This window comes from Hyaena hyaena, unplaced genomic scaffold, assembly GCF_003009895.1.
Source record: "Hyaena hyaena isolate Hyena2069 unplaced genomic scaffold, ASM300989v1 scaffold_27, whole genome shotgun sequence".
In the NCBI taxonomy this organism is placed as follows: domain Eukaryota; kingdom Metazoa; phylum Chordata; class Mammalia; order Carnivora; family Hyaenidae; genus Hyaena; species Hyaena hyaena.
Genome location: NW_024080659.1, coordinates 2,383,617 through 2,407,888, shown reverse-complemented (window position 1 = coordinate 2,407,888; position 24,272 = coordinate 2,383,617). Strand labels below are relative to the sequence as shown.

At 41.5% G+C, this 24,272-nt stretch overlaps 1 protein-coding gene across 3 annotated transcripts in view; it reads left to right on the top strand.

Annotated features, from left to right (window-relative positions):
• The window catches only part of ULK2 (unc-51 like autophagy activating kinase 2), an 85,387-nt gene that overhangs the window by 13,793 nt on the left and 47,322 nt on the right, over positions 1–24,272 (top strand). For all 3 annotated transcript variants that reach the window (XM_039227314.1, XM_039227313.1, XM_039227312.1), the window contains exons 4-13: positions 1,157–1,189; positions 1,455–1,491; positions 5,997–6,170; positions 6,952–7,025; positions 9,270–9,371; positions 10,472–10,530; positions 12,147–12,229; positions 16,201–16,248; positions 16,602–16,690; positions 22,696–22,867. In XM_039227314.1, coding sequence (XP_039083245.1) covers positions 1,157–1,189; positions 1,455–1,491; positions 5,997–6,170; positions 6,952–7,025; positions 9,270–9,371; positions 10,472–10,530; positions 12,147–12,229; positions 16,201–16,248; positions 16,602–16,690; positions 22,696–22,867 — 871 coding nt within the window. The remainder of the gene's footprint in view (positions 1–1,156; positions 1,190–1,454; positions 1,492–5,996; positions 6,171–6,951; positions 7,026–9,269; positions 9,372–10,471; positions 10,531–12,146; positions 12,230–16,200; positions 16,249–16,601; positions 16,691–22,695; positions 22,868–24,272) is intronic.

The window sequence follows — 24,272 nt, the reverse complement described above, 5'->3', positions numbered from 1 at the left end:
TTCTCTGACAGACTCCTCATTCTTGAATTTAGGAGCTTAGTGAAGCCAGGTGCTGTTGGGAATGGCTGTATCTTGAATCACACTGTCTCGAGTTAGGCTACGGGAACCACAATTTAAAATTTCATTAACAGGGTGCCCGGTGGCTCATTCAGTTTGGCATCTGACTTAGGCTCAGATGATGATCTCATTGTTTGTGAGTTGGAGCCCCACATCTGTGCTGACGGCTCGGAGCCTTCTTGGGCTTCTCTGTCCCCTCTCCTCCCCTCCCTGACTCAGGCTTTCTCTATCAAAATAAGTGAACTTAAACATTTTTTCCTTAACATCATAAGAATTGTTATTAAAGAATCAGGAAGTCAGTCTTTGAATTCCCAAGCAACAGATCTGGAGCCCTGTGAATTTGAGAGACTTAGTAAAATTTCTTAAATTAGTTCCTTTTTAAAAATTTTTAATTTTTTATTAAAATTTTTAAATGTTTGTTTTTGAGGGAGAGATAGAGCATGAGCCAGGGAGGGCAGAGAGAGAGGGAGACCCAGAATCAGAAGCAGGCTCCAGGCTCTCAGCTGTCGGCACAGAGCCTGACACAGGGCTCGAACCCACAAGCAGTGAGATCATGACCTGAGCTGCAGTTGGATGCTTAACCAACTAAGCCACCCAGGCTCCCCTTAATTCCTTCAAAATCAGTCTAAGATATGTGAGGAAATAAGTGTCTTTTCTTTGCCAACAATTCCCAGATAACGAGATAGCCTCCAGAAAAAACTGGCCACCCTGGGTCATGTGCTCCAGAAATCAGATTGTGCCTTGAGCTAGCATTGCTAAGATAGGATTTTCGAGTCATTGCTTAAATCATAAACTTTTCAAAGTGGAAATGCTTCCCCCGAGGACCAGAGAATCTTGCCGTTTTCGCTCCCCCCCACCCACCACAAATTTACCATAGTTTTGACCAAAAGGATGAATCTTTCTCGTTAGTTCTTTCTGTAAACAGAATTGAACTTTAATGACTACATTAATGTCATCAAAACTTGAGTTGACTTTGAGGCTGGGATGCTTAAATTACGTGTTGGGGATTTAAAATTTCACTTACTGATAGATTTAGATTTTGTGAATTTGTGCTTCATTCTTTCTCTAATCTAAATTATATTTAATGTTTACTTTTCAGGAATTACCGAACTCTGTCTTTCTGGTGATGGAGGTAGGTAGTAATATGTGTTGTTTAATTTACTTCAGATTCCTTTTGATTAATATGTACTTTACAATTGATTAATATGTACTTTAAAATTAACCTAGCGATTTATATTCTACTTTATAAGGAATATAAAATTTTTTTATTCCATTTTAGGATGTTTTTCAGACTAGATTTACATTATATACAAAGTATTTTAATTAAAATTGGTTACAGATTGAATTAATCTTGAATCAGTTCCCTTATTTTAATTATTTTTTCTTTTATGTGTCAGTACTGCAATGGTGGAGACCTGGCAGATTATTTGCAAGGTAATTTTTGTTTGTCTGTCAGTGTTCAGTCAAGATAGCACTGTGGTCTGCTGAAATCCTGAGCGTTACCTCTGAAGTCATGCTGACCCTCTTCTGCGCGTGTATAGAAACAGTCAATAAATATTTGTGTATTTGTTTAAGGGTGGTCACTTTGCCGACCAGCTGTCTGTTGTGGTTTTATTCCTAAACTTTATTTGCTTGTAAGCATTTACGTGTGCGTCTCTCTGACGAGTCCTCTCCCTGAGAGAGAAGAAAACAAAACAACTCTCCTGGGTTGCCATCAGTGAGCCTTTAGCCCCTTCCATTTCTTTTAAAATTTAAAAAAAAAAATCATAATGGAAACATGTATCTAAGAATGTGTTTATTAATGTGAATCTTTCTTGTAAATTAAAAAGTTACAAAGGATTAAAGGTAACACTGAAATTATTTCGTGGCTCAGAGGTGAGGTTTTAGTACTAGATGGCGCTTGAAATCCTGCACCCAGAATGTATGTACATAGGATAGAAGGTGTTCAGACCAATTGTGTCTCTGACAAGTAATTTTTAAATGGTGTTAGATGAGACCATCATCGACTTGTCTTAAAATGCAAAGGAAATAGCAAAAAATAAAAATAAAAAAAAATAGTGAAAGGTTAATATCTCAACCTTTGAATAGTTCGGGGCAGTTGATGGAAGTCACTGACCTCAGTAGATGCCCGTACGAAGGGTGTAGACAGTTTCCAAGAACATAGAAAAATGTTCGATTTCACCTAGTATTCAGGGAGTGCAATTGCAAATTTAAAAGCCTTAAGGGTATAAACGATTTCCGACTTTCAAACACTTTGTGGAGATTACTAGAAACAACGCCACTGGCCCCAACTGGTTGGTGCCACGGAGGGTGAAGTAGCCCTGGGCCTGAGGCTCTAGGGCAGCGCCTTCCTGGCCGCGGACCCGGGCGTGCTGGGGACAGCAGTGACCCCGGGACGGGTGACACCGCGGATGGCCGGGCACTGCGACTGTCCCTGCTCCTGTGCGGGTCACAGTGGAGAACAAGAGCAAAGCCGGATCCGCTTCAACCTGACCACGAAGATTCTGGCGGGAGAGGAGCCAAGACCCGCCTGGTCTCTGGGCCCCTGCCACGCCATAAGTCCCGCGTGTCCCCGCCCCAGGCAGACCTTCTCTGGCTTTCCTCGCACCGAAGTCCTTACCCAGGGGTCCTGCCTGCCCTGCCCTGCCCTGCCCTGCTCTGCCCTCCCCTCCTCTCCTCTGTAGTGGGCCCTTCCCAACAGCCTAGGGAGATGGGCTGTGCCCCTTCTGAAGCCCACAGGCCTTAGGGAAGGCCCCAGAGAGAGACTGGATTTGGAAGTTCCTTCTAGGGCTAGTTGATTGTTGCAGATTGGGAGGGGGGGAAGGGGGAAGAAACTGGTATAACCGCCCCCCCATTAAAAAAAATTATAAATAGTTGAAGCTCCCGTGTAAGCCCTTCTGTAGTCCCGTTCCTCTCCTGTCTTTCCCCCTTAAAGACAATGGTGATCTGGAATTTAGTAGTTTATTCTGTGTGCAGTTTTGTGTTTTTCCCAACTGAGATTCTTTTTTTTTTAAATCCTCATTTGCTGTTTCACATATATGTGTGTGTGTGTGTATGTATGTATTTCTCATTTGGTTTTATTTATATATGTACAAAATGTCACTTACTAGTGGAAAGAACACATGAGACAGGCACTGTGGTTCACCACTAGTGAAAAGAAGTTCAGGCTAGAAAACATCCTGCTTCTACCTCGTCCTTGATGTTCTCAGTGATCCAGATAAAAGCACCTTTCCCCTGGGGTCAGATTGAGTGGCAGCCTATCAGTTTAGTGCCCTCATTAGAATATCAGTTTCCCTCATCAACAGAAGTCCTACTCACTGATATAGTCAGTGTTACTGGTGTAGAGAGTCAAGGTCACTTTGACAGCAGTTTTGTCCATTATGTTGAACTCCTTACTTGGTATTTCAGAGCAATTGTGTTAGAATAGGAGGCCCCCCAGAGGAGTTTATGAGCCTCAATGTTGGAGTCAGGCAGGCTGGTTTATAAGGGTGCCACTCTTCACATCCCTTAATTGCTGCGATTTTTGTCCGGTCCCCCTCTGCCACAGTCCTTAAGGGAATCTCTTGTCATTTGAAAACACTTGTAAAGGCATATAAAAGAAATCTGGACCTCAAGGAATTTTCGAGGGTTAAACTGTCCAATATGGTAGCCACCAGCCACATGGGGTTATTAAGCTCTTAAAATGTAGACTAGTCTGAAGATGTGCTGTAAATGTGGATATATTGATTTTCGAATGCTTCAAGGAAGAAAATGATTATATCTCATTAAGTATTTTATGTTGATTATAAGTTGAAATCATAATTTGGATGTATTACATATAGTATTAATATATTTATATATTATTTTCACCTCTTTTTACTTTTTAAAATGTGACTACTAGAAAATTTAAAAGTTATGTATGTGGCTCACATACTATTTCTGTTGAGCACTGGTCTAGATGATCTAATGCCATTACATCACAACAGGATCATGATCATTTAATCCTTCTATTTGCTTTGATAAATAAAATGCTATTCACATTTTCCAAAGATGAAAAACGGATTCTACTGATTGCAAATTTAAAACAAATTTTAAATTAATTAGCAAGTTGTATTCCAACATGAATTCCAGCAGAATAGTGAGTGTGGCCGGTGTGGCTGAGCCTGTGGCCTCTGGGATGACTTGCTCAAGCACTTATTTATTTGGAAGAGTTTTGATGTTGGCCGTGCCTTTAAACTAGTAAGTTTTTAACATGGGAAATTCAGTTTATAGGATCGTGATGAGAAGTATGCATTCCATGCTCATAAAATATGAATATGCACTACAGTGTGTTCAGAAACAGCTGAGATTAGATCATTAATCCCCTCCCCCCACCCACCCAAACACAAGAGCAGCGTTAGAACTTGGACTCTGAAGCAAATAAATTTTAGGTATATTCAATTGTATGTCATGGGGCAGAAATACAAGTTCTAAGCTAATCATTTGAAGTAACAAAATGTTTCTAAGCCCTAGAGTGAAAATGTAAGTGAATGAAATGGAAAACAAAGACTGCCCATTTTAATTTTTGCAAAGTAACTTAAGTAGGCATTACAGAAATAAAGCTCCAAGCTCCAGTCACTGGTTTGACCCACCCACTGAGATCTGGAAGAATACACTCCATGTTTTTAGCAGTGTTTGTCTCTAAGGGATGGCGTATGAGAGATCGCACTTTTTACAGGTTTTAGCGTACTGAGATTTCTTTCTTTTTTGACAGCATCAGGAAAAGAGCCCCAAAGAATAAAAACGAGGGACAGGTTAAGAACAGCCCTCACAGAAAAAAGTATTTTTTAATTTTTTAAACCATGGGGATTTATTTTACTTGAGGGTGTTAAGGACATAAAATGTCATTCTAATGTGTCATTAAAATGACTTTGAAACTAGAATATTTCATTTGTTCCAAGTGTAATGTTATTTTTATCTTCTTAGTTGCATATGGGAAGGTCGTGTAGAACACATTCTAGAGTTGTAAGAGCAGAAGCATGTTCACAAAGGATTTAGTAGATAGGGTCATGGACATTAAGTCCTCACGTAGATTCCAGGAATCACACTTGTGACTTTTAGAGGTCCACTGTAATAAAAAGTTTGTATTTGTGTACTGGCTATGAGTACTTCTTCTGTGCCAGGCTTTTTCTAAATCTTCATTATTAAAGGTGCTATCTTGTTTGATTGTCTCAGCAGCCCCGTGTGGTTAGTCTGTTTTTGGCTTTTTACAGATGAGGAAGTAGACACAGGCGGTTCATCTTTCAGGGTCACGCAGTAAGCAGGTGGAGGAGCTGGGATTTGAACAAAGGCAGCCTGACTCCAGATCAAGCCGTTAACCATTCCATGCTCCGCACACACACAGACACACGTTAGTACTGACTGAATAGTGACTAGCCTCCAGGAATGTTCATGCTGTCTCTCTAGTAGTGAAAGATACTGTCGTAGGTCAGGAGTGTTGCAGGGCAGGGGTGATGAGGGGAGAGAGATGTGGGAACACAGATCCCTGCCTGGTACCTGCAGCTCGTGGTGAGGTCCAGTTCTCTCTTCAAGGATTTCACATGTTTTTAATTTGTGCTCATGTCATTGTTGGAATTAAATACGGACCTTTATCCCAGATACTTGGCTAGTAGGAAGGGGAACTTATTTTTTTGGCTTCTTGAGGGAAAGTACCTGTTGTGCTCGCAGTAAAAATGGGAAAGGAAAAACACCAGTGAAAATGAAATGCAAATATAAATCAGTTCTCTTTACAACAGATCAGGTGAAATGTTTGAGTTGTCTGGTATCTTTTCAAAGACTTAAGTTATTAGAGTAAAAGGGGAAAAAAAGTGAATCCTGGTTCCTTATTCCCTCTACGTTCGTAACTCGGTTCTGTTGATGGAAGATGCAGATGGTATTTGAGTTCGTGTGCTTAAATATGTATGCAATCCCTTTTCTACCAGCTAAGGGAACTCTCAGCGAAGATACTATTAGAGTGTTTCTGCATCAGATCGCAGCTGCCATGCGAATCCTGCACAGCAAAGGAATAATCCACAGGGACCTCAAACCACAGAACATCTTGCTGTCCTACGCCAATCGCAGAAAGTCCAACGTCAGTGGTATTCGCATCAAAATAGGTAAATGGCCACACAGCGTCTTATGCAAAAGGACGTTTTTGGGACTCTGTAGTTTTAGGTGATTTCAGTTCAACTTTGTTAGAATGATGGGTTTTGTTGATGCACTTCAGGCATTTTAATTGAGTTCAGTGAGGTACATTTGGATATGGGGACCTTTGCGTCACCGTCAGCACGCGCTGAACTTAGGTCCGAGGGCTGGTGCTTTATGGTTCGTGGGATTTTAACGCACAGGACCTGAGAGACCGTTGAGTTCAGCCTTTCTTTTTTGGCAGCTTTTTAGTGCTCTTGCACATCAGTGATTTGAGGCAGTTTGTAATAGTGTGTTTTTTGTTTTTTGTTACAGTAGGTATTTTTTCAAGCTGAAAAAAGGACATACGTATATAAAACCAGCATTTAAAGAAATTTCCGATTTCACTTATGTTACATCTCTATCTGGAGAAGGAAAAAAAAAAACCAGTTCAAATTCTATCCCTGGTATTGATATTTAGTGAGAGCTGCCTTAATGAGTCGTCTGTTACAATTAGCATTTTCTCTTGCAAAGCGTGGCGTCCCCTCCTTGGTGCAGGAGTGGCAGGGCAGTGGCTTGTTCAGCCGGGGTCCACACTGTCTCTTAGCCTGTGGAAACTGAGGTAGCAACTTTTTTCTCCGGCAGCCAGGCTTACTCAGTAAGCTGCATATCTCTCACAAATCCTCTGTGCCCTCTTGTGTCTTGAAGATACGATCTGTGTGAAGCATGAGTAAAGGCATCGTCTGTTTTTTTCCTTTTTATTTTGTGACACAGCGGATTTCGGGTTTGCCCGTTACCTGCATAGTAACATGATGGCTGCAACACTGTGCGGGTCCCCGATGTACATGGTGAGTACATGTCCTGCATGTGTACTTTATGCGCCATTAGCCCTGGGATCTAAGCGTAATGCAAGTTTCCAAGGAAGATGGGATTTTATGTATAGTCTAACTTGTTGGTAATTACTAATATTGATTATATTACTGATAATGCTGTAAGTCATCATTGGCTTTAGCATAATGGACTGGGGGTGCCTGGGTGGCTCAGTCAGTTAAGCATCCAACTTGCAGTTCGTGAGTTCGAGTTCCTCGTTGAGCTCTGTGCTGACAGCTCAGAGCTGGAGCCTGCTTTGTATTCTGTGTCTCTCTCTCTCTTTGCCCCTTCCCTGTTCATGCTTGCTCTCTCTCTCTCAAAAATAAACATTAAAAAGTTATTAATATGATGGACAATAAAAGTCAGTCACTTTTACCCATTAGTTTAAATTAAAAAAGGAATTAGTTATTATGGTAGAAATTTACTATTAGGTTAAGTCAAAAATAAAACTTGATGATGCATGGTCATGTTATACTTGATGTGTAATATTTGGGAAAACTTGAAAAAAGAAAACAACCTTTTGGGGGCATTTCTTTTATAGGATGAACATGCTTATCTTTTGCATGTTATTTCTCTTGACAAGATCCCTGTATCAGAAAGTTTTTCAGGGCACGTGTGGGACTCAGTCAGTTAAGCATCTGACTCTTGATTCCGGCTCAGGTCCTGATCTCATGGTTCATGGGCTCAAGCCCCAGTGCAGAGCCTATTTGGGATTCTCTCTCTCTTCCTCTCTGTGCTCCTGCCAGCTCCTCAAAAATAAATAAATAAACTTAAGAAACAAAAAGGTTTTTCAATTAGTGTAATACTTAAAGCTGAAAAACCTTACTTCTCCCCTTTAATCGTTTCACATGGATGTTGTCAGGTCTGATAGGGCAAAGCTGTGAAACTTCTGAACTAATGTGAAGCACCAAGCCTGGATGTACCTTAATTCTGGGCTTCAGAATTCCGCAAAGTAAATTGTTGTGCCTATCTCAATTCAGTTTAAAATGGGGCCGTGTTTAACGAGGATTTCCTCTCTAAATCAACTTTGAGATCAAGGAGCTGGTAATCAAAGTTAAAAAAGTACCTTTTTTTGAATTAGATTTACTTTCTTGATCATAATTTTACTGCTTATCCAATAAACTTTATCATTTTTTAAAACATTTATTTATTTTTGAGAGATGGAGAGAGACAGCACGAGTAGGGAAGAGGCAGGAAGAGAGGGAGACACAAAATTGAAGCAGGCTCCAGGCTCCAAGGTGTCAGCACAGAGCCTGACGTGAGGCTTGAACTCATAAACTGCGAGATCATGATGTGAGCCGAAGTTGGATGCTTAACCGACTGGGCCACCCAGGCAGCCCTAAACTTTATTATTTAACGTCACTGAAAAATGAGGTTGTACTTCTGGAGTATGAAATGAGTTCAGCCTTGAACTAACAGCCTTGAGGGTGGAGAGGGCGCTTGGGGCAGTTCTTGAAGGGAGTTGACTCAGTAAGAAGCATACTAGGCACGACAAATAAAAATGGTACGCCTGGAAAGTAAAGTTTCACTGGCTTTAAGTGTATTTGACATTTGTATTTAACGTTTGTCCAGATTGATGGTATTTTTAAAAAGCAACATCTAGTGAGAGGTGGGAACAGAGCTGTGACAAAGCAGAAGAGAAAACGCCTTTGCTTTTAAGACAGTCCTTCATCGTGTTTTCGTGATACTTTGTGTATTGTTTTAAAAGCTTTCAAATGACAGGAAAAAAGGGAGCAATACAGCAAACGCTTGTGTCCCTATTGTTCACGTTTAATGTTAACAGTTGGTCACGTTTGCCTTGCTTTTTTTTTTTCTAGAAAGAAATAAAGTAGTTCAGAAACAGTCCAAGTCCTTTATTTCTTTCTGTCTTTCCATTTTCCACTCTCCTACCCCAGGAGTCACCTCCGTCTTGTAGTTGGTGTGTATTTTTCTTATTATAAACGTCATGACTCTTGCTGTATTGCTGCCCATAGTAATACATACAAGTGTTTGTTTCTATAAGTTGCTTCTTTTCATGCAACGTTCTTTTTGAGATTTACCAGTAAATCCCAATGTACAATGTGGTTTACGTTCAGTGCAGGATCATCTGATTAGGGAAGTGTCACAATGTGATCTTATTTTAGTAGTTTCGTTAGGAGCCTGACCTTTACCAGTTAATTAGTTTATGCATATTGATGATATAAATAACATAGTGCCTGTGTCCGGAATGTTTCTGTCCCTAGGCTCCTGAGGTTATTATGTCTCAACATTATGACGCTAAGGCAGACCTGTGGAGCATCGGAACGGTGATATATCAATGCCTCGTTGGAAAACCACCTTTTCAGGTAGCCTGACTTTTTACTTATGTGCTCGATTTTGAGATCTTCCCTTTCTGCTTTGCCTCTGACTTCTAAAATGGGGACTACTTTGAAAGCAGTGTTTTGGGTTCCTTTGTGACTTAGTTTGATTTTGTTACGGGAAGAAACTGTTACAGTGAGCTAGAACATCTTCTGCTTTTCCTTTTTTTATCTGCTCCCCTCTGTACCTGGCCTGAGCATAAAGCCCGTTCTGTGTTTTCCAGGCTGATGAAAACTAACCAGGGCCAGGGCCAGCAACCTGCTGGGAAATGGCCGTGAGCAGGCATGTCCGCGCTTCCTGCTTAGCCTGTCTTGGGGGCCCTGCTCTCCCACGTGAGGGCTGGGCCTGGTCTGGGGCTGTCACTGCCGGGAGAGAGAGCTAGTTGTTTGGTCTTCATGGAACTTATTTTGGGTTATTCCCCCTCCCCACCCCCCGCCTTCCCCTCATTTCCTGTCAAAAAGAGGCCCTCTAGAACTTATCATGATGACCACTCCCGAGTTCATATTGCCCAGTTTCAAAGAGATTTTTTGAATCTGAAAACTGGAACAAACTAAAATTATCTGTCCAAAATAGCATTAAATAGTGACACAGCCAGTTTAGACACTTGACTTTCTCGGTCTAGTTTGTCACGTACGGGCAGCTTCACTGAGCCTGCACCTCTTGTTCTGAGGGTCCTACTTGCTGCTGTGGAGAGTCTAAAAGTTAGAGGTAGGTATGCTTTGTTGTCTCCCTCGAACCCCTGATAGTCCTAAGATAAAAGATACCCTGATTTTACACAACAAAACTGTACCTGTTCCATAGGCCACATAACCTCCAGGATACAGATTCTTAACTCTTTCTAAGTTTCAGGCTCCTCTGGGAGGCCAACCTCAGAAAAGATACATTATGCCTAGATATGCAGAATTTGCACCCAATTTCAGAGGTTTTTAAGTTCCTAGTACCCATCTGTGGCTCCTTTAGCAATCCATGACCTTCAGGTTGAGAATCTGTGTTCTATAGCAAGAATATGAATATGGATCACATGATTTGAAATTTTTGCCCCCATTATTTAGGAAATAAAACTTTTTTTTTTTTTTTTTTTAAACAGGCCAATAGTCCTCAAGACTTAAGGATGTTTTATGAAAAGAACAGGAGCTTAATGCCTAGGTATGTGGTCTGGTTACACTGGATTTTATTTATTGTCTGTGAATACAACGTTAAGTGATCTCTGTGATTTACATATTTCTGTTTTTGAATCTTTTTTCAGTTGACCATAACGTGAGAACATTATAACAAGAAATCAGAATATTACTAGTGCATCATAGGTGGCTGGATAATGCAGTGCCATTTTTTTTTCTTTTTAAAATGTGAAGTATATATATATTATTTTTTTTAATGTTGATTTTTATTTGTGCTTGTGTGAGAGAGACACACAGAGCATAAGAAGGGGAGGAACAGAGAGAGGGGGAGACAGAGAATCTGAAGCAGGCTCCAGGCTCTGAGCTGTCAGCACAGAGCCTGACATGGAGCTTAAACCTACAAACTGTGAGATCATGACCTGAGCTGAAACTGCACACTTAGTCTACTGAGCTACCCAGGCACCCCCTAATGTAAAGTATATTTAAAAAGAAAAAAAAAAAAAAAACCATAGAAGTTTTATGTGTTTTTTGAGGGGAGGGAGATGCAAACGGAATAGATGGGCATGACCTAGACGGTAAATTCCTCTCCAGGTCTTCCTAGAAGTTTGCTGTGTACCTTTCCACATCTTTTCTGTGGGAGTTCTTTAAACACATTTGAGTGCTTAGGTATATATTTATACACATCTACATATTTTAATACAAAAACTTTGCAAATTGTTCTGCAACTTTTTTTAACTCTACAGTGTATCATCAGCATCATTTAGAAACAGAATATAGAGAACTAATTCATTCTTTTAAATGGCTCACAGTTCCAGAGTTAGGTGTATCATATCTTAATCCTTGTTTTCATTTTTTGTTTACTACAGTGTTTAGTGGTGTGTGTGTGTGAGATCAGACACTTTTGTGTATTTCTTTATCATGGACTCCTAGAAATGGAGTTGTTAGACTAAGAATACCAAAATTGGTATACTCTCTAAATTGGCTCTATAGCCGTACAACAGAGTGCTTGTGTCCCCACATTTTTACCAATGTGGGGTGTTATCGGACTGGGCACGTCCCAAACGGAAGAGGACTGTATTCTCTGTGCTAGTAAGTTGGCTCTGTTTCATATGCTCATTGTCCCTTTGTAGTTTCTAGTCTGTGAAGCGCATATTCCTATGACCTACTTATTTTTCTATTACCTTGTCTTTGTGTGCATGTGCTTTATCTTTTTCTTAGTCAATCTTGGGAGGCTGGACTATTTCTCACTTGTATTTGTTTAAGCAGTGCCCCCTTCCAGACAGAATTCAGGTGGCTTCTAATAGAGAACTCTAGTGAATATTATCAGTGCCAAGCTACAGTTGTGTTAAAACAGGCTGCACTTGTGAGGTACTCTATCCCTGCTGACATTCAAACAAATAATATTGACAAGCACAGTGCAGGGATCTTCCCAAATGGATGCCGTTTCTCAAAGGCAGTTGCTTAGTGCTTTGGGTTTTGTTTGTTTTTCTCCTATAAGGAATGAGGTTTACCGTAGTCATCTTCTTATGAAATGTAGTATTTGTGAAAGTGCATTTGTATTTTCCTTTACCATAATGAAAGCCAAAGTCATGTAGCAAATATATATATAAACTCACTTAGATCTTTTTTTTTCCTTTCTCCCAGTATTCCCAGAGAAACATCACCTTATTTGGCTATTCTCCTCTTGGGTTTGCTTCAGAGAAACCAAAAAGACAGAATGGACTTTGGTAAGTAATATTTTCAAATTTTGTATGCTTTGTAATTTTATTTCTGTGTATCCTGAAAAGATTTTTTTGAGAAGATGCTATGGAGTTTTCAGAAGAAAATTAAAGTCAATTTCTTTCTTTCTCTTCATCTTTTTTCTTTCACTTATTTTGTAAATATCGAGTGCTTGCTGTGCTCTAGGTGCAGGGGATAGAGTAATAAATAATAAAGGAAATCCTTGTCCTCATGTAAAGTATATTCTCGTTAGGGAGAGGCAATCAGATGATAAACTATGATTATACACCCTACGTATAGGTGGTAAGTGCTGTGGAAAAAAAGAAGAGAAATGCCGTGAGGAAGGGATGGAAATTTTAAATAAGGCAGCCAGTGAAGCCCTTTATGAGAAAGTGGCCTTGAATAAAGACTTGATTGACAGATGGCAGGATAGTGAGCTAGTGGGCAGTGGGTGGTGTGCAGATATGTGGGAAGAGCTTTCCAGGCGGAGTGAACAGCCAGCACAAATGCCCGGAGCTGGGAGCGTGCCCTGTAAACTGCAGGGCAGTCAGAAGGCCAGTTATAGACTTGGGCTTTTGCTCTAAGGGTGCTGGGGAGGGTTTGAGCAGAGGAGTCCTAGGATCTGACCGATGTTTTCAAGAGGCTCATTCTGGTTGCTTGTTGCAAGCAGACCGTGGTGAGGGGTGGGAAGGTAGCCCGAGGACCAGGCAGGAGACGGTAGCTGCTCACTTAGGCTGGGATGATAACAGAAGTGGTGAGGAGTCTGTTGACTTCTGGATCTTTTTGGAGGTAGAAGCAGCAGTATTTACAGATGAATTGTATGTGGGGAGAGAGAGAGGGGACTCAAAGATGACTCCACGGTTTCTGGCTGGAGCACATGAAGGAACGGAGTTGTTGGTTACTGACACAGAAAAGGCGTGTGGCTGGAGCAGGATGTGGGGAAATCAGAACTTCAGGTTGACCATGTTAAAGCGAAAATAAACATTCATATGCTGCAGATGTCAGAAGTGCACTTGGAGTTGAGAGGAGAGGTCTAGGCTGGGAATATACTTGGGAGAAGGTCTGGGAGGAAGGAGAGGAGAAACACTCCAGAATCCTGGTTGAAAAGCCCCTGGCCTTGAAGATGGAGTTTAGGGAGACAGGGAGGGCCACGCCATGTGTGTGGACCCGTGAACATGTGCTCTATGGTGGCTTAGTTCTCACCGCGGCCTTAGGAGAGCAGCTGTGGGCGCTCCGCAGAGGCCATGGTTTTAGATTTTTGGATTCTAAAGGCAAAGCTTCTAACATTGGTTTTGAGACTTTCTTCTTTTATAATCTAATCATCAAAGCTAAAACGTTCTATGTATTTTAAGTTAATACAGTCTTTTTTCAAATAATGTTTTACCACCTCTTGTGTGATGAAGGAACTTAGAAAGCTTAATACTGTAGGGATTATCCAGTTCTTGAAGGTTTTGAAAGAATGTTTTTCCTTGAAATTGAGTCTCAGCTCCATTTTGGGGGACAGTTTGTTAACTTGTTCTTATCAATGTAAACATGTAAAAGATTGTTCTTACCAATCATATGTAAAAACAGCATGACTCAAATTTAAATGTCAGACCAGAAAAGCCATAAAACATGTTCAGTGAAAATGCTTATTAAATTAACCTTGATCTTGACATTTTTAGGGGAAAAAAGTGATTTTTCTTGTAATTAGTTGTAATAGTAATACAGATTTGCAAAAACTTATTCAGTTTCTTAGTCTGTTAATGTATATTATGGAAGTCTACAAAGGCTTCTGGATAAGACAGAGCAGGGATTGAATTCTAGTCTCTAAACTTACTAGCTCTTCAACATTAGCGAAGATACATTGCCTTTATGTGCTTTAATTTCCTTATCCATAAAAGGAGGATAATGGCTTGCATTAAGTTTGTGTGGATTAAGTGACCTGGTATGTGAAGCATTGCCCTAGCAAATGTTCTTAGTACACAGTGGCTCTAATAGTTTCCATATAGGGGAAGAGAAGAAATAGCTTGAATGTGTATTAAAGTTTTGTAAAGTTGGAATTAAATTTTAGCACATCTACTTGGTAGATATTTTTATTTTTCAGAGGGAGAAATGAAATTGAGAGTTGCTCTGTACCATGAGAAATGTGGATCGGTAGTGAAACAACATATTCATGGATAATAGTTTTAAAATGATAGACTATAGGAGTGCCTGGTGACTCAGTCAGATAAGCATCTAACTCTTGATTTCAGCCTAGGTCATGATCTCACATTTAGTGAGGCTCTGCTCTACACTGACAGATGACAACTTGGAGCCTCCTTGAGATTCTCTCTCTCCTTCTCTCTCTGCTTGTGCTCTCTCAGTCTCTCAAATAAATAAACTTTTTTCCAAACATGATAGATTATTGGGGCGCCTGAGTGGCTGAGTCGATTGAGAATCTGGTTTCGGCTCAGGTCATGATCTCACGATTCATGGGTTCGAGCCTCGCATCGGGCTCTGTGCTGACAGCTAGCTCAGAGCCTGGAGCCTGTCTTTGGATTCTATGTCTCCTTCTCTCTTTGACCCTCCCCTACTCATGCTGTCTCTTTCTCTCTCTCAAAAATAAATAAAACATTAAAAAAATTTTTAATAAATAAAACGATAGATTATATTAAATATTTATATACTTTCCATACCAGAGCAATTGATTTGGAATGCAGTTTCAGAGACTTTGCATTCAGGTTTGTTTTGTTTTTTTTTAATCTTTTCTATTTCATCTCTTTTACGTCCATTGTAAAAATCAGCATAAAAACTTATCTGGCAAACTATAATTTCTGTATATGTATATTAATTATTGTTCTAAAAGTTATCTCAGGTAGGGGCGCCTGGGTGGCTCAGTCAGTTAAGCATCTGACTTCAGCTCAGGTCATGATCTTATGGTCCGTGATTTGGAGCCCCGCATCGGGCTCTGTGCTGACAGCTCAGAGCCTGGAGCCTGCTTTGGATTCTGTGTCTCCCTCTCTCTCTGGCCCTCCCCCGTCCCCGTCTTTCTCTCTCTCTCTCTCTCTCTCTCTCAAAAATAAAATTTAAAAAAATCTTAAAAGTGATCTCAGGTAGAAACTTATGTTTTTCTTCAAAAGCTTCCACATTTCCTTAGCAAGTCTTATAGCTGATAATTTACTCTGAGGGGCTTTTGGTGATGGTTTCCAGCGAGACTCACGGGACCCTTCAGAGTAGAAGGAAGAAACGTTAGGTCCTGAGTTAAGCGTCTCCTGATGTGTTGCCTCATTCAGACCTCCACGTCGGTCCTGTGCTTCTCTCCTTGCCTGCTTCATGGGCTGTAACAGCACACGGGTCTGGGACGTCATGACAGATGAGAGTTTCTTTGTGGGTTTTTAAAGAAAAAATGAAACACTCTAAACACTTAAGAAAGTAGGTATTGAACCACCACGTACTCACCTACTTGTTTATCTAGTTGGCAGGCCTGTGTAGGCTTTGTCCTTGGTGGACAGCCAGAGAGATTAGATCAGACTTAGAGGTTTTCAGAAGTGTGAAGCCAGCTGCAGGAGCGTCTCTTCTGGTAGAAGGATAGGATTTATCGTATAAATCAACTGCCTGCATTGCCCCTCGGGACAGTTTACAGCAGCCATGCTTCACATACATGCTTAGCAAGGAAGGGCCCACTCGCAGCCCTGCGCGGGGGTGTCTGCTTGAGGCCGGCACACATCAGAGCGCATCCGCTTCTGTAGCTCGGGGCTTGCTGTGTCGGCACTGGGTGTTTTGGAAATTCAGATTCTTACTTTTAATTTTTCATTGATTAAGAGTTACTTATAATCTGATCATTTTTATAGATGACTTATAAAAATAATATGCTTTTACACTGAAAGACATAGAGGCTACGTGAAGAAGTTAATGATAATTATGATCTCAAAGACACTGTGTTAAATTCTTTGACAAAGGTTAACCCGTCTGCTAGGCAGCGTTGGTTTAAAGATTGTATTCTCTTGTTTCATTACAGAAGCATTTTTCAACCATCCTTTTCTTGAGCAAGTTCCAGTGAAAAAATGTGAGTACCCATTTTTTGCATTTTTTACTTGAAGAGTAAATGCAGACTTAAGGAAAAAGTAGTGTTTTGTGTTACAAAATTAATTTTATTGAGCTCCTCGAGATTTCATCGAGCTTTTCTTAAATACCCATAGCTGTACCTACTTAATTACAATGGTTTTCCCCAAATCTGAGTGGAAACAGTTTTAGTAATTGCTGCAGTTTTAGTTTTATCCATGGGAGCTATAGTAAGTTGGTGAGTGTGAACTTGGGGTCAACACAAAGGTGTAGTAGTTTTGACAGTTTTTCTGTTAGACAAGCCCTGTAATCGCCTTGACAGCTGCCATCTTGCCTCACCTGTGTTTCCTCCCCCAGCCTGCCCGGTCCCGGTGCCTGCGTACGCCGGCTCTGTGTCTAGAAGCTCCTGTGGCAGCTCCCCACCCTGTCGCTTTGCCTCTCCACCAGTAAGTTTTGGTTTTCTTAAAAATAGCTTCAGACTTAGCTCTATTGCATCTGCCCATACTTGAGCCTGCGGGTACATTGTGGATATTCTTTTTATGGGTAGTGTTTACTGGTATAACTGAGGTGTGGGGAAAGAGCATTATTGTTGAGTCAGATGGACCTAGATTTGGATCTCTGCCCTTACTTAGCTGTGTAAGCTTTAGCAAGAAATGTCACCTCTCTGGGCCATTTTCCTCTGAACAGTGAGTATAGCACTGTCACCTTCTCACGCCTTAGGGGGTGGGAAAGAATGGTAATTGCGAAGAGTACCTAGTACAGGTAGATAGGTAATTAATATTTATTTTATCAGAATGGCATAACATCAGTTTGGGTATTTATGGTACAGAGAATTTCCAGTGGTGATGAGTCCACTTTCCGTGGACACCCGTTCCTGTAATGGTGGCTACCGGCCCTTCAGGAGTTGCTCCGCCCCAGCTGCTGCTTTCTCCCGGGCGCCCCAGGCCATTTCCTCCATGGCTGTCTTCCCTGCAGCCCAACTGCTTGTTCTAGGTCCTGCGAGCTTCTGGTTACTACTTCTTCCTACTCCACTCTCCCCGGGTTTTACTTTGCCCTTTTCTGACCTTTCCCCCAAATCTCTCTTGCAGTGTGGGTTGTCACCCTGAGGCTTTTCCATAAGCTGAAGGTCCAAGGGCTCTTGTGTCAGCTGTTGTGAATATTTTCCAGATTAGCCTGGCAGACATGAATTTCTTGAATTCTGCTGGCAGAGGGTGGGGCAGTTGTAAAAGGAGAGGATTGTATAATTAGTGGGTTCAGCTCCGAGGTTTAAGAGCACGGGGCTTGGGAACTTCTACATCCCTAACTTGCCACAGTTAACCAGGACAAATGACTTAACTCTCTTAACCACGTTCCTCATATGTAAAGTGAGTGTAATTTACCTACTTCATAGAGTTTTTTAAGGATAGATGGGCAAACGCACTTTTACTAGTGTCTGGTGCATAATAAATGCTCTGCGGCAACTACTGTTATGATTATTTTCAAGGAAGACCTAGCTCAGGCAGATGCTGAAGCAGCCTGTCTGTCACAAACAGATGAGTCCTGAAACTGACAGAAAAACTTTTCCGCATCACCCTGCAGACTGAAGCCAAGTAGAAAAAGCAGATGGGCTAGTAAGACTTACCTGATAGCTCCATGAATTGAAAAAATCTCAAGAGGGAGAAAAAAGCCTAAGGGCGGGGGGGAAGAGTGTTGTATACTTGTTATTTCAGTCTGGAGTATAAGAACACCCTGCTTTGGAGTGACTGGGGAGAAATGTAGAGGAAGTGCCTGACGCGGAAAGACGGCTGGGGCTTGATCTGGTGCCGGACGACTGCTGCTTGCTCAGCCTTAGCTTTGGGCTGTTCAGTCCCTCTGTAGCGCTGGCTTCATTAACCTTTGCCTCAAGAGCTGCCGAGCGAGTACTTGATAAACTGTAGCTATTATTATGACGTCTACACTTGATACAGTGTGCTACGCAGTGTGAAAAGCAAAGCTTAGGCTTGAGAAGGGAGCGGCAGGGAAGTCTAATTATGGGAGAGATGTGGGAGAGCAAGAATAAAGGAGCCTGTTTGTAGCATGACCAGGGAATGAGAAAGAGGGGCTCCAGGAGGAGTGACATTGAATTGGAAATTGCTTTGACTCGGAGAGAGCAGCTGGGGTTTTGTTGGGGGGAGCTTGCGAGCTAACTGACCGCCAGGGAGGAGGAGAGGGGGAGCTAACAGGAGGGAGGGCACGCACGAGGGAGAGAGGCAGATTTAGATGCTACAGAGATAGGTGGAAAAACCACTTTAGAAGGCTTTTATTAAAAGCTAATGCAGTGAAAATAAAAAGGAAGGCAGGGGAATAAAATAAAATCAAGAGTGTTTCTGTATAATTTCCAGATAGTGAGATTAGAAAACGGGATGGTTTAGGGACACCTGGATGTCTCAGTTGGTGGAACATGCGAGGCTTAATCTCTGAATTGGGAGTTCAAGTCTCACTTTGGGTGTAGAGCCTGCTTAGAAAAAGAGAAGGAAAAAATAAAGAAAATGGACTGGTTCAACAAGCCTTGCTTTTAATGGAATCTGACAAAAGTAAAATGATTTCACACATGCATCCTCTTCCTTCCTACGGCTGGAGTTGCTTCTCACACTCAGGGCTGATACACACAGGCATGGACGTAATCCAGCATTCTCTTTTTCACCTCCTCACACAGATATCGGCTGCTACTTTATTCTAGAGAAATCTTTTTTTTTTTTTTTAATATTTTTTATTTATTTCTAGGAGAGGGAGAGAGAGAGAGAGAGACAGTGTGAGCAGGGGAGGGTCAGAGAGAGAGGGAGTCACAGACTGAAACAGGCTCCCGGCTCTGAGCTGGCAGTCAGCACAGAGCCCGACGCGGGGCTCGAACCCACGAACCGCGAGATCATGACCTAAGCGAAAGTCGGACGCTTAACCGACTAAGCCACCCAGGCGCCCCGAGAAATCTTTTTTTTAATGTTTATTTGTTTGAGAGAGAGAGAGTGCTTGCGCATGAGTAGGGGTGGGGCAGAGAGAGAGGGAGAGAGAGAATCCCACACAGGTTCCTGTGCTGTCAGTGCAGAGCCTGATGTGGGGCTTGATCCCATGACAGCGAGATCAGGACCCAAGCCGATATAAGGAGTTGGACATTCAACCAACTGAACCACCCAGGCGCCCCCCAGAGAAATCTCAGAAAGGCAAAAATCAAAAAACTAACTAAATAACTAAATAACTAATCAGTCTTTTAGTTATAATATTGGCTATAGGTTAACTGCTATTTAGATAATATTTCTTGACTATTTATTGGTTTCATAACATTTATTAAATGCCTACTTTGTATAAGGTTCTGATTGATCCTAATGAAGGCAATGGCCGGGTCTCTACCATTAAGGAGCTTTTAGTGTAGTTGTGTGGAGAAGAGGCAGGTAAAGTCAGTCACTATTAGAGGCGTGTGTGTGTGTGCGCGTGCGCGTCTGTGTCTGTCTTTGCTGCCTGTGGGAACTGAATGCGGAGCATCCCATCAGAGCAGGAACTCAGGACGGCTGCTCACGGGAGGGCCATGAGCAGCTGCGTTTTGAAGAAAGACTTAGCAAGGTGAATTAGTAAAAGAATGGTATTGTAGGTAGAGGAATTCCCATTCATGAAGTCATGGAAGCATGACCCGCTGAAGGAACTCTGTAGCCCCCCCATTCCCACTTTAATTTAAATTTGTTAGAACAAAGAAAAATTTAAAATTTTATTCCTTATGTCACATTCAATAGCCATCGGTAGCTAGTAGATCTATACCGTATCGGACAGCTCGGATGTAGACTGTCTCCGTCGTTGCCAGAAGTTCTGTGGACAAGGCTTCTCTGAGCGGTCCCGACTGGTGTATACTGGTGGATGCAGAGAGCGTTGGTGGTGGAGGGTGGGTGGGAGCGGGGAGAGAGCACTAGAGAGGCAGGGAGATGCTGTATCTTGACAGGGTTGGCTGTGGTGAGCCATCTGAATGGTTTGAAGTGGAGGCGTGACGGGGTGCCTGGGTGGCTTAGTCGGTTAAGCGTCCGACTTTCGCTGGGGTCATGATCTCACGCGGTTCGTGGGTTCAAGCCCCGCATCGGGCTCTGTGCTGACTGCCAGCTCAGAGCCTGGAGCCTGTTTCAGAGTCTGTGACTCCCTCTCTCTCTGACCCTCCCCTGCTCACGCTGTCTCTCTCTCTCCTAGAAATAAATAAAACATTAAAAAAAAAAAAATGAAGTGGAGGCGTGACATGACCCGCTGTGTGTTTTAGCTAGATTCTTCTAACAGCAGAGTGGAGGACTGGATTTGAGACTGGCAGAGAGTAGAGCAGTCCCTCTGTTAGAGGAGAGAACTACCACAGACTGTTGCACCTTTCTTGTTTTTTGTTTTTCTGAGAATGAGGGCCTGAGCCAAGAGGAAGATGGGGGAATGGATAGATGGTGAAGTCACTGGGTCAGGGAGCGTGGGAGTAAAGGTGGTGAGCTGATCAGCGCTACTGGAGACATCCAGGCTGCAGAGGTGAGGTGGTCACCGGGGTGAGGCTAAAAATGTGAGGAGTCGAGGGTCCAGCATGGCACCTTGGGGAACTCCACAGTCTGCCCATCTCCTTTAAGGGATGGATGAGAAGCGGGTACCCACAAAACTGATGAAGAAGTAAGAGGAAAGTCAGGGTCACTGAATGAAGGGGTAGTGCATCAAGAAAGGTCTCCAGTGCAGGTGTAACAGCTCTGATAAGTTTAGGAACAGAGCAAGAATCCACACGACTTGGCAGTGGGGGAGGTCATGGTGAGCCTAATAAAGACCATTTTACTGGACAGTTGAAGGCAGAAAGTGGAGTATGGTGGGTTGAGTGATACGTACTAGGTGAGGAATTTGAGTCAGTGAAGATTGATAATTTCAAGAGACACTGTTAAAAGGTAGAGAAAATGGTAATTAAAGGGCTGCAGGGATTTGAGATGTGAGGAAACAAAATGTGTTTATGTGCAGAGGGGAAGAAGGCCAGAGTAGAGGGAGAGGGTGAGGGTGTCAGAGGCAGAGGGGAGTTGGTCTTGGTCGGTGAGGAGGTAGAGGGGAATAGAATTAGAGCACAGGTGGAGAAGTGAGGATCTCTCTTCCACAACTCAGATGTTGTGGGTGCAGATAATATTACAAATGCAGGGAAGAAAGAGAGAATTCCTGCCTAAACTGCTGGAAAGAAATTGTGGAGTTGGATACTTAGAATCACATCTCAACTCAACCACTTTTTAGTTGTATGATCTTGGGCAGATTTCTTAAACCTCGGAGTGTGTGTGTGTGTGTGTGTGTGTGTGTGTGTGTGTGTGTGTGTATCTATATCTATATATTATATAAAAATGGGTTTCAGAACAGGATTGGAGTTAAGTAATACACAGAAAGCTCTTAACAGTGTCTAGCCCACAGTAGACAGTCAGTAATGTTAGTCTTTAAGTTGTCCCTTCTCTTTATTACCTTGACACATAAGGTCTTTTTAAAAAGTGATGAGATTATATGTCATGTATATGTCTCTCTGTCTCTGTCACACACACACACACACACACACACACACTAGGAGATTTGAGGCAGATCTCATTGCACAGTGACATTCAAAGAGCCCTTGCAGTGAATTGGGTGTTTAAGACACGGGTTTAAGTTTAAAGGACATTATGGTAGTTTTCCTTTTCTTACACAGAAACAGAGGTTAAACAGGGTAATAGGAGACTTAACACAATAAGTTAGGAAGTTTGTTGTTTTAGAAAACCTTTGTATAATTAAGACATTTAATTAGAGGTGACACTAGAGTCCTTGAACTAGGCAAATGCTAAGATATATAGCTGCTTACATCTAAGTCTTTGCCCAAATATATCCTACATGCATTTCTTCCCTTCCTGTCCTATCTCCTGTACACCAGCTCCGCCCCCTAACAAAAGAGAAACAACTGTGAGGTTTTCCAAATCTTTCTTTCTGTGAGTGTAAGTAACTCCAGGTTTGAATGCAGTTATCCTTACTGATTTATTTACTTTTTGACTTAACATGGTCTCTTGCTTTCCTGTTTATAATGTTTTCTTCATCATAGGCTTAAAATTTTCTAAAGTGTGTGCAGGATGTTATTATTCTAAAGTCCCTGCATTTTAGTCATTAAGTGAGTATCTACTTTGCTAGGCCAAGAGCCAGAACTGGGGATGTTGAGATGATAAAACGCACCTCGACAATTGCAGGAGGAGCAGACATGTACATGATAAGTGGTATGATACATTTTTAAGTATCGTTTTTGGAGAACATTTTAGAAGTCTTTCTACAAAGACACTTTAAACTGTGCTTTTCTAAGGAAAAGATTTTCCAAAGAGATTTTTTTGAAATTTAAGATGGAGTTGAACTTCATGCCCACTTTTATGAAGACAGTATTCCTTAGTCTTATGGCTTTTCTGACGTGCATTTTATTATTAGGCCAGTTTTAATTTTATGTTGTTAATTTTAGTCCCTTCCAGATATGCAGCATATTCAGGAAGAAAACTTACCCTCCCCACCACTGGGTCCTCCCAACTATCTGCAAGTGTCCAAAGATTCTGCCAGTACTAGTAGCAAGAACTCTTCTTGTGACACGGATGACTTTGTTTTGGTTCCACACAACATCTCGTCAGACCACTCATGTGAGAATTTTTTCTACTTGTACACATTATATATTTCTTACTTTGCTAGACTAGCTTCTATTTTTAACCTTTATATCACGCTCTCTTGTGTAGGGCGCCTTTTCAGACGATCGCCGTATTTAGTGGTTTGAATGCCCAGAGGTATGTAGCAGCTGTTCTAAAACCAGTCACCTTGCATAAAACAGTAACTTTGGATTCTAAAGGTAGATGAAAAGTTTACATAGATGGTAGAAATATAAACAGAAAAGCCTGCAGAACAAGAGAAATAAAACTTAAGGAAAGGAATTAAAGGAACACCTCTTTTACAAAACAACCGAAGAGTCAGGGAAGTTTACAGTCACTCCGGATGCCCTTCAGAAGATCCTAGCATAAGGTCGGCAATGAGCTGTGTAAATGTATAGCAAGAATTTTTATAAAGGAAGCGGAATCCAAGTTGGCTAAATATAGTCAGGGCTCTATGGAATAATGAAGGGCACCAGGAAACCTTCAAAAGAGAGAACTAGACAAAACCATTAAAAAAAGGAACTATGATTTGGTTGTGCAGGAACTGGATCAGAAAAACTAGAAACTTGATTACTTTGACATTTAAATGGTCTCAAGTTGACTGTGCAGGCATAGCTGGTTGGAGAAGTGTGTATCCAGAGGTCTGTCGAGTTGTTTGTCAAATACTGGTTTAACACTGCCATTGGGAGGCACTGTGCTAGCTGCTGTGAGGGCCTCCAGAGCGAGCGCACTTGAGCGTTTATTTTATGGACACCACAGCAGGAGTAGATTGCAGTTTACGATTCGTGCTCTCCCACCTCAAAGTCACCTTTAAAAATCATCCAGTATACGTGGGTGGTTTTATTTTCTTTTATTTTTAAAAAGTAAATGCTAAGTGTTCTGAAATATTTCAAACACGAGGTAATACACCAGATACTCAAATCACCACCATGCTAATTTTGTCACCATTTTGCTGTATTGTTTCAGATGTCTTTTTTTAAAGATATAAAATGCTGTAGGTATAGCTAACGTCCTTTTCCTCATTCTACTCTTGCCAGAGGTAAACTCTTTCTGTAGGTTTTTTTATACTTCTACATATGGCAGTATCTATAAATAACGTACAGTTTTCTTGTGTTTATACAGTTTTAATGGTATGAAGAACCTTTCTTTAGTTTGTTTTTTTAATCCATGGTTTTGCTATGAATCTAAATAAATATCTAGGTGTGTGTCTAGTTCATTTTAATATCTGAATCTTATAATACAACTAAACCACAGTTTATCCATTTCTGTGCTGATGGTTACCTGGATTATTTCTGTCTTTTCACTATTCAAAATGTATTATAACAGATGTCTTTGGATCAGAGTTCCTTCCACATGGATCCTCTAGAGATTTTCAGCCTCAAATCTACAAAGTATTGGTTCA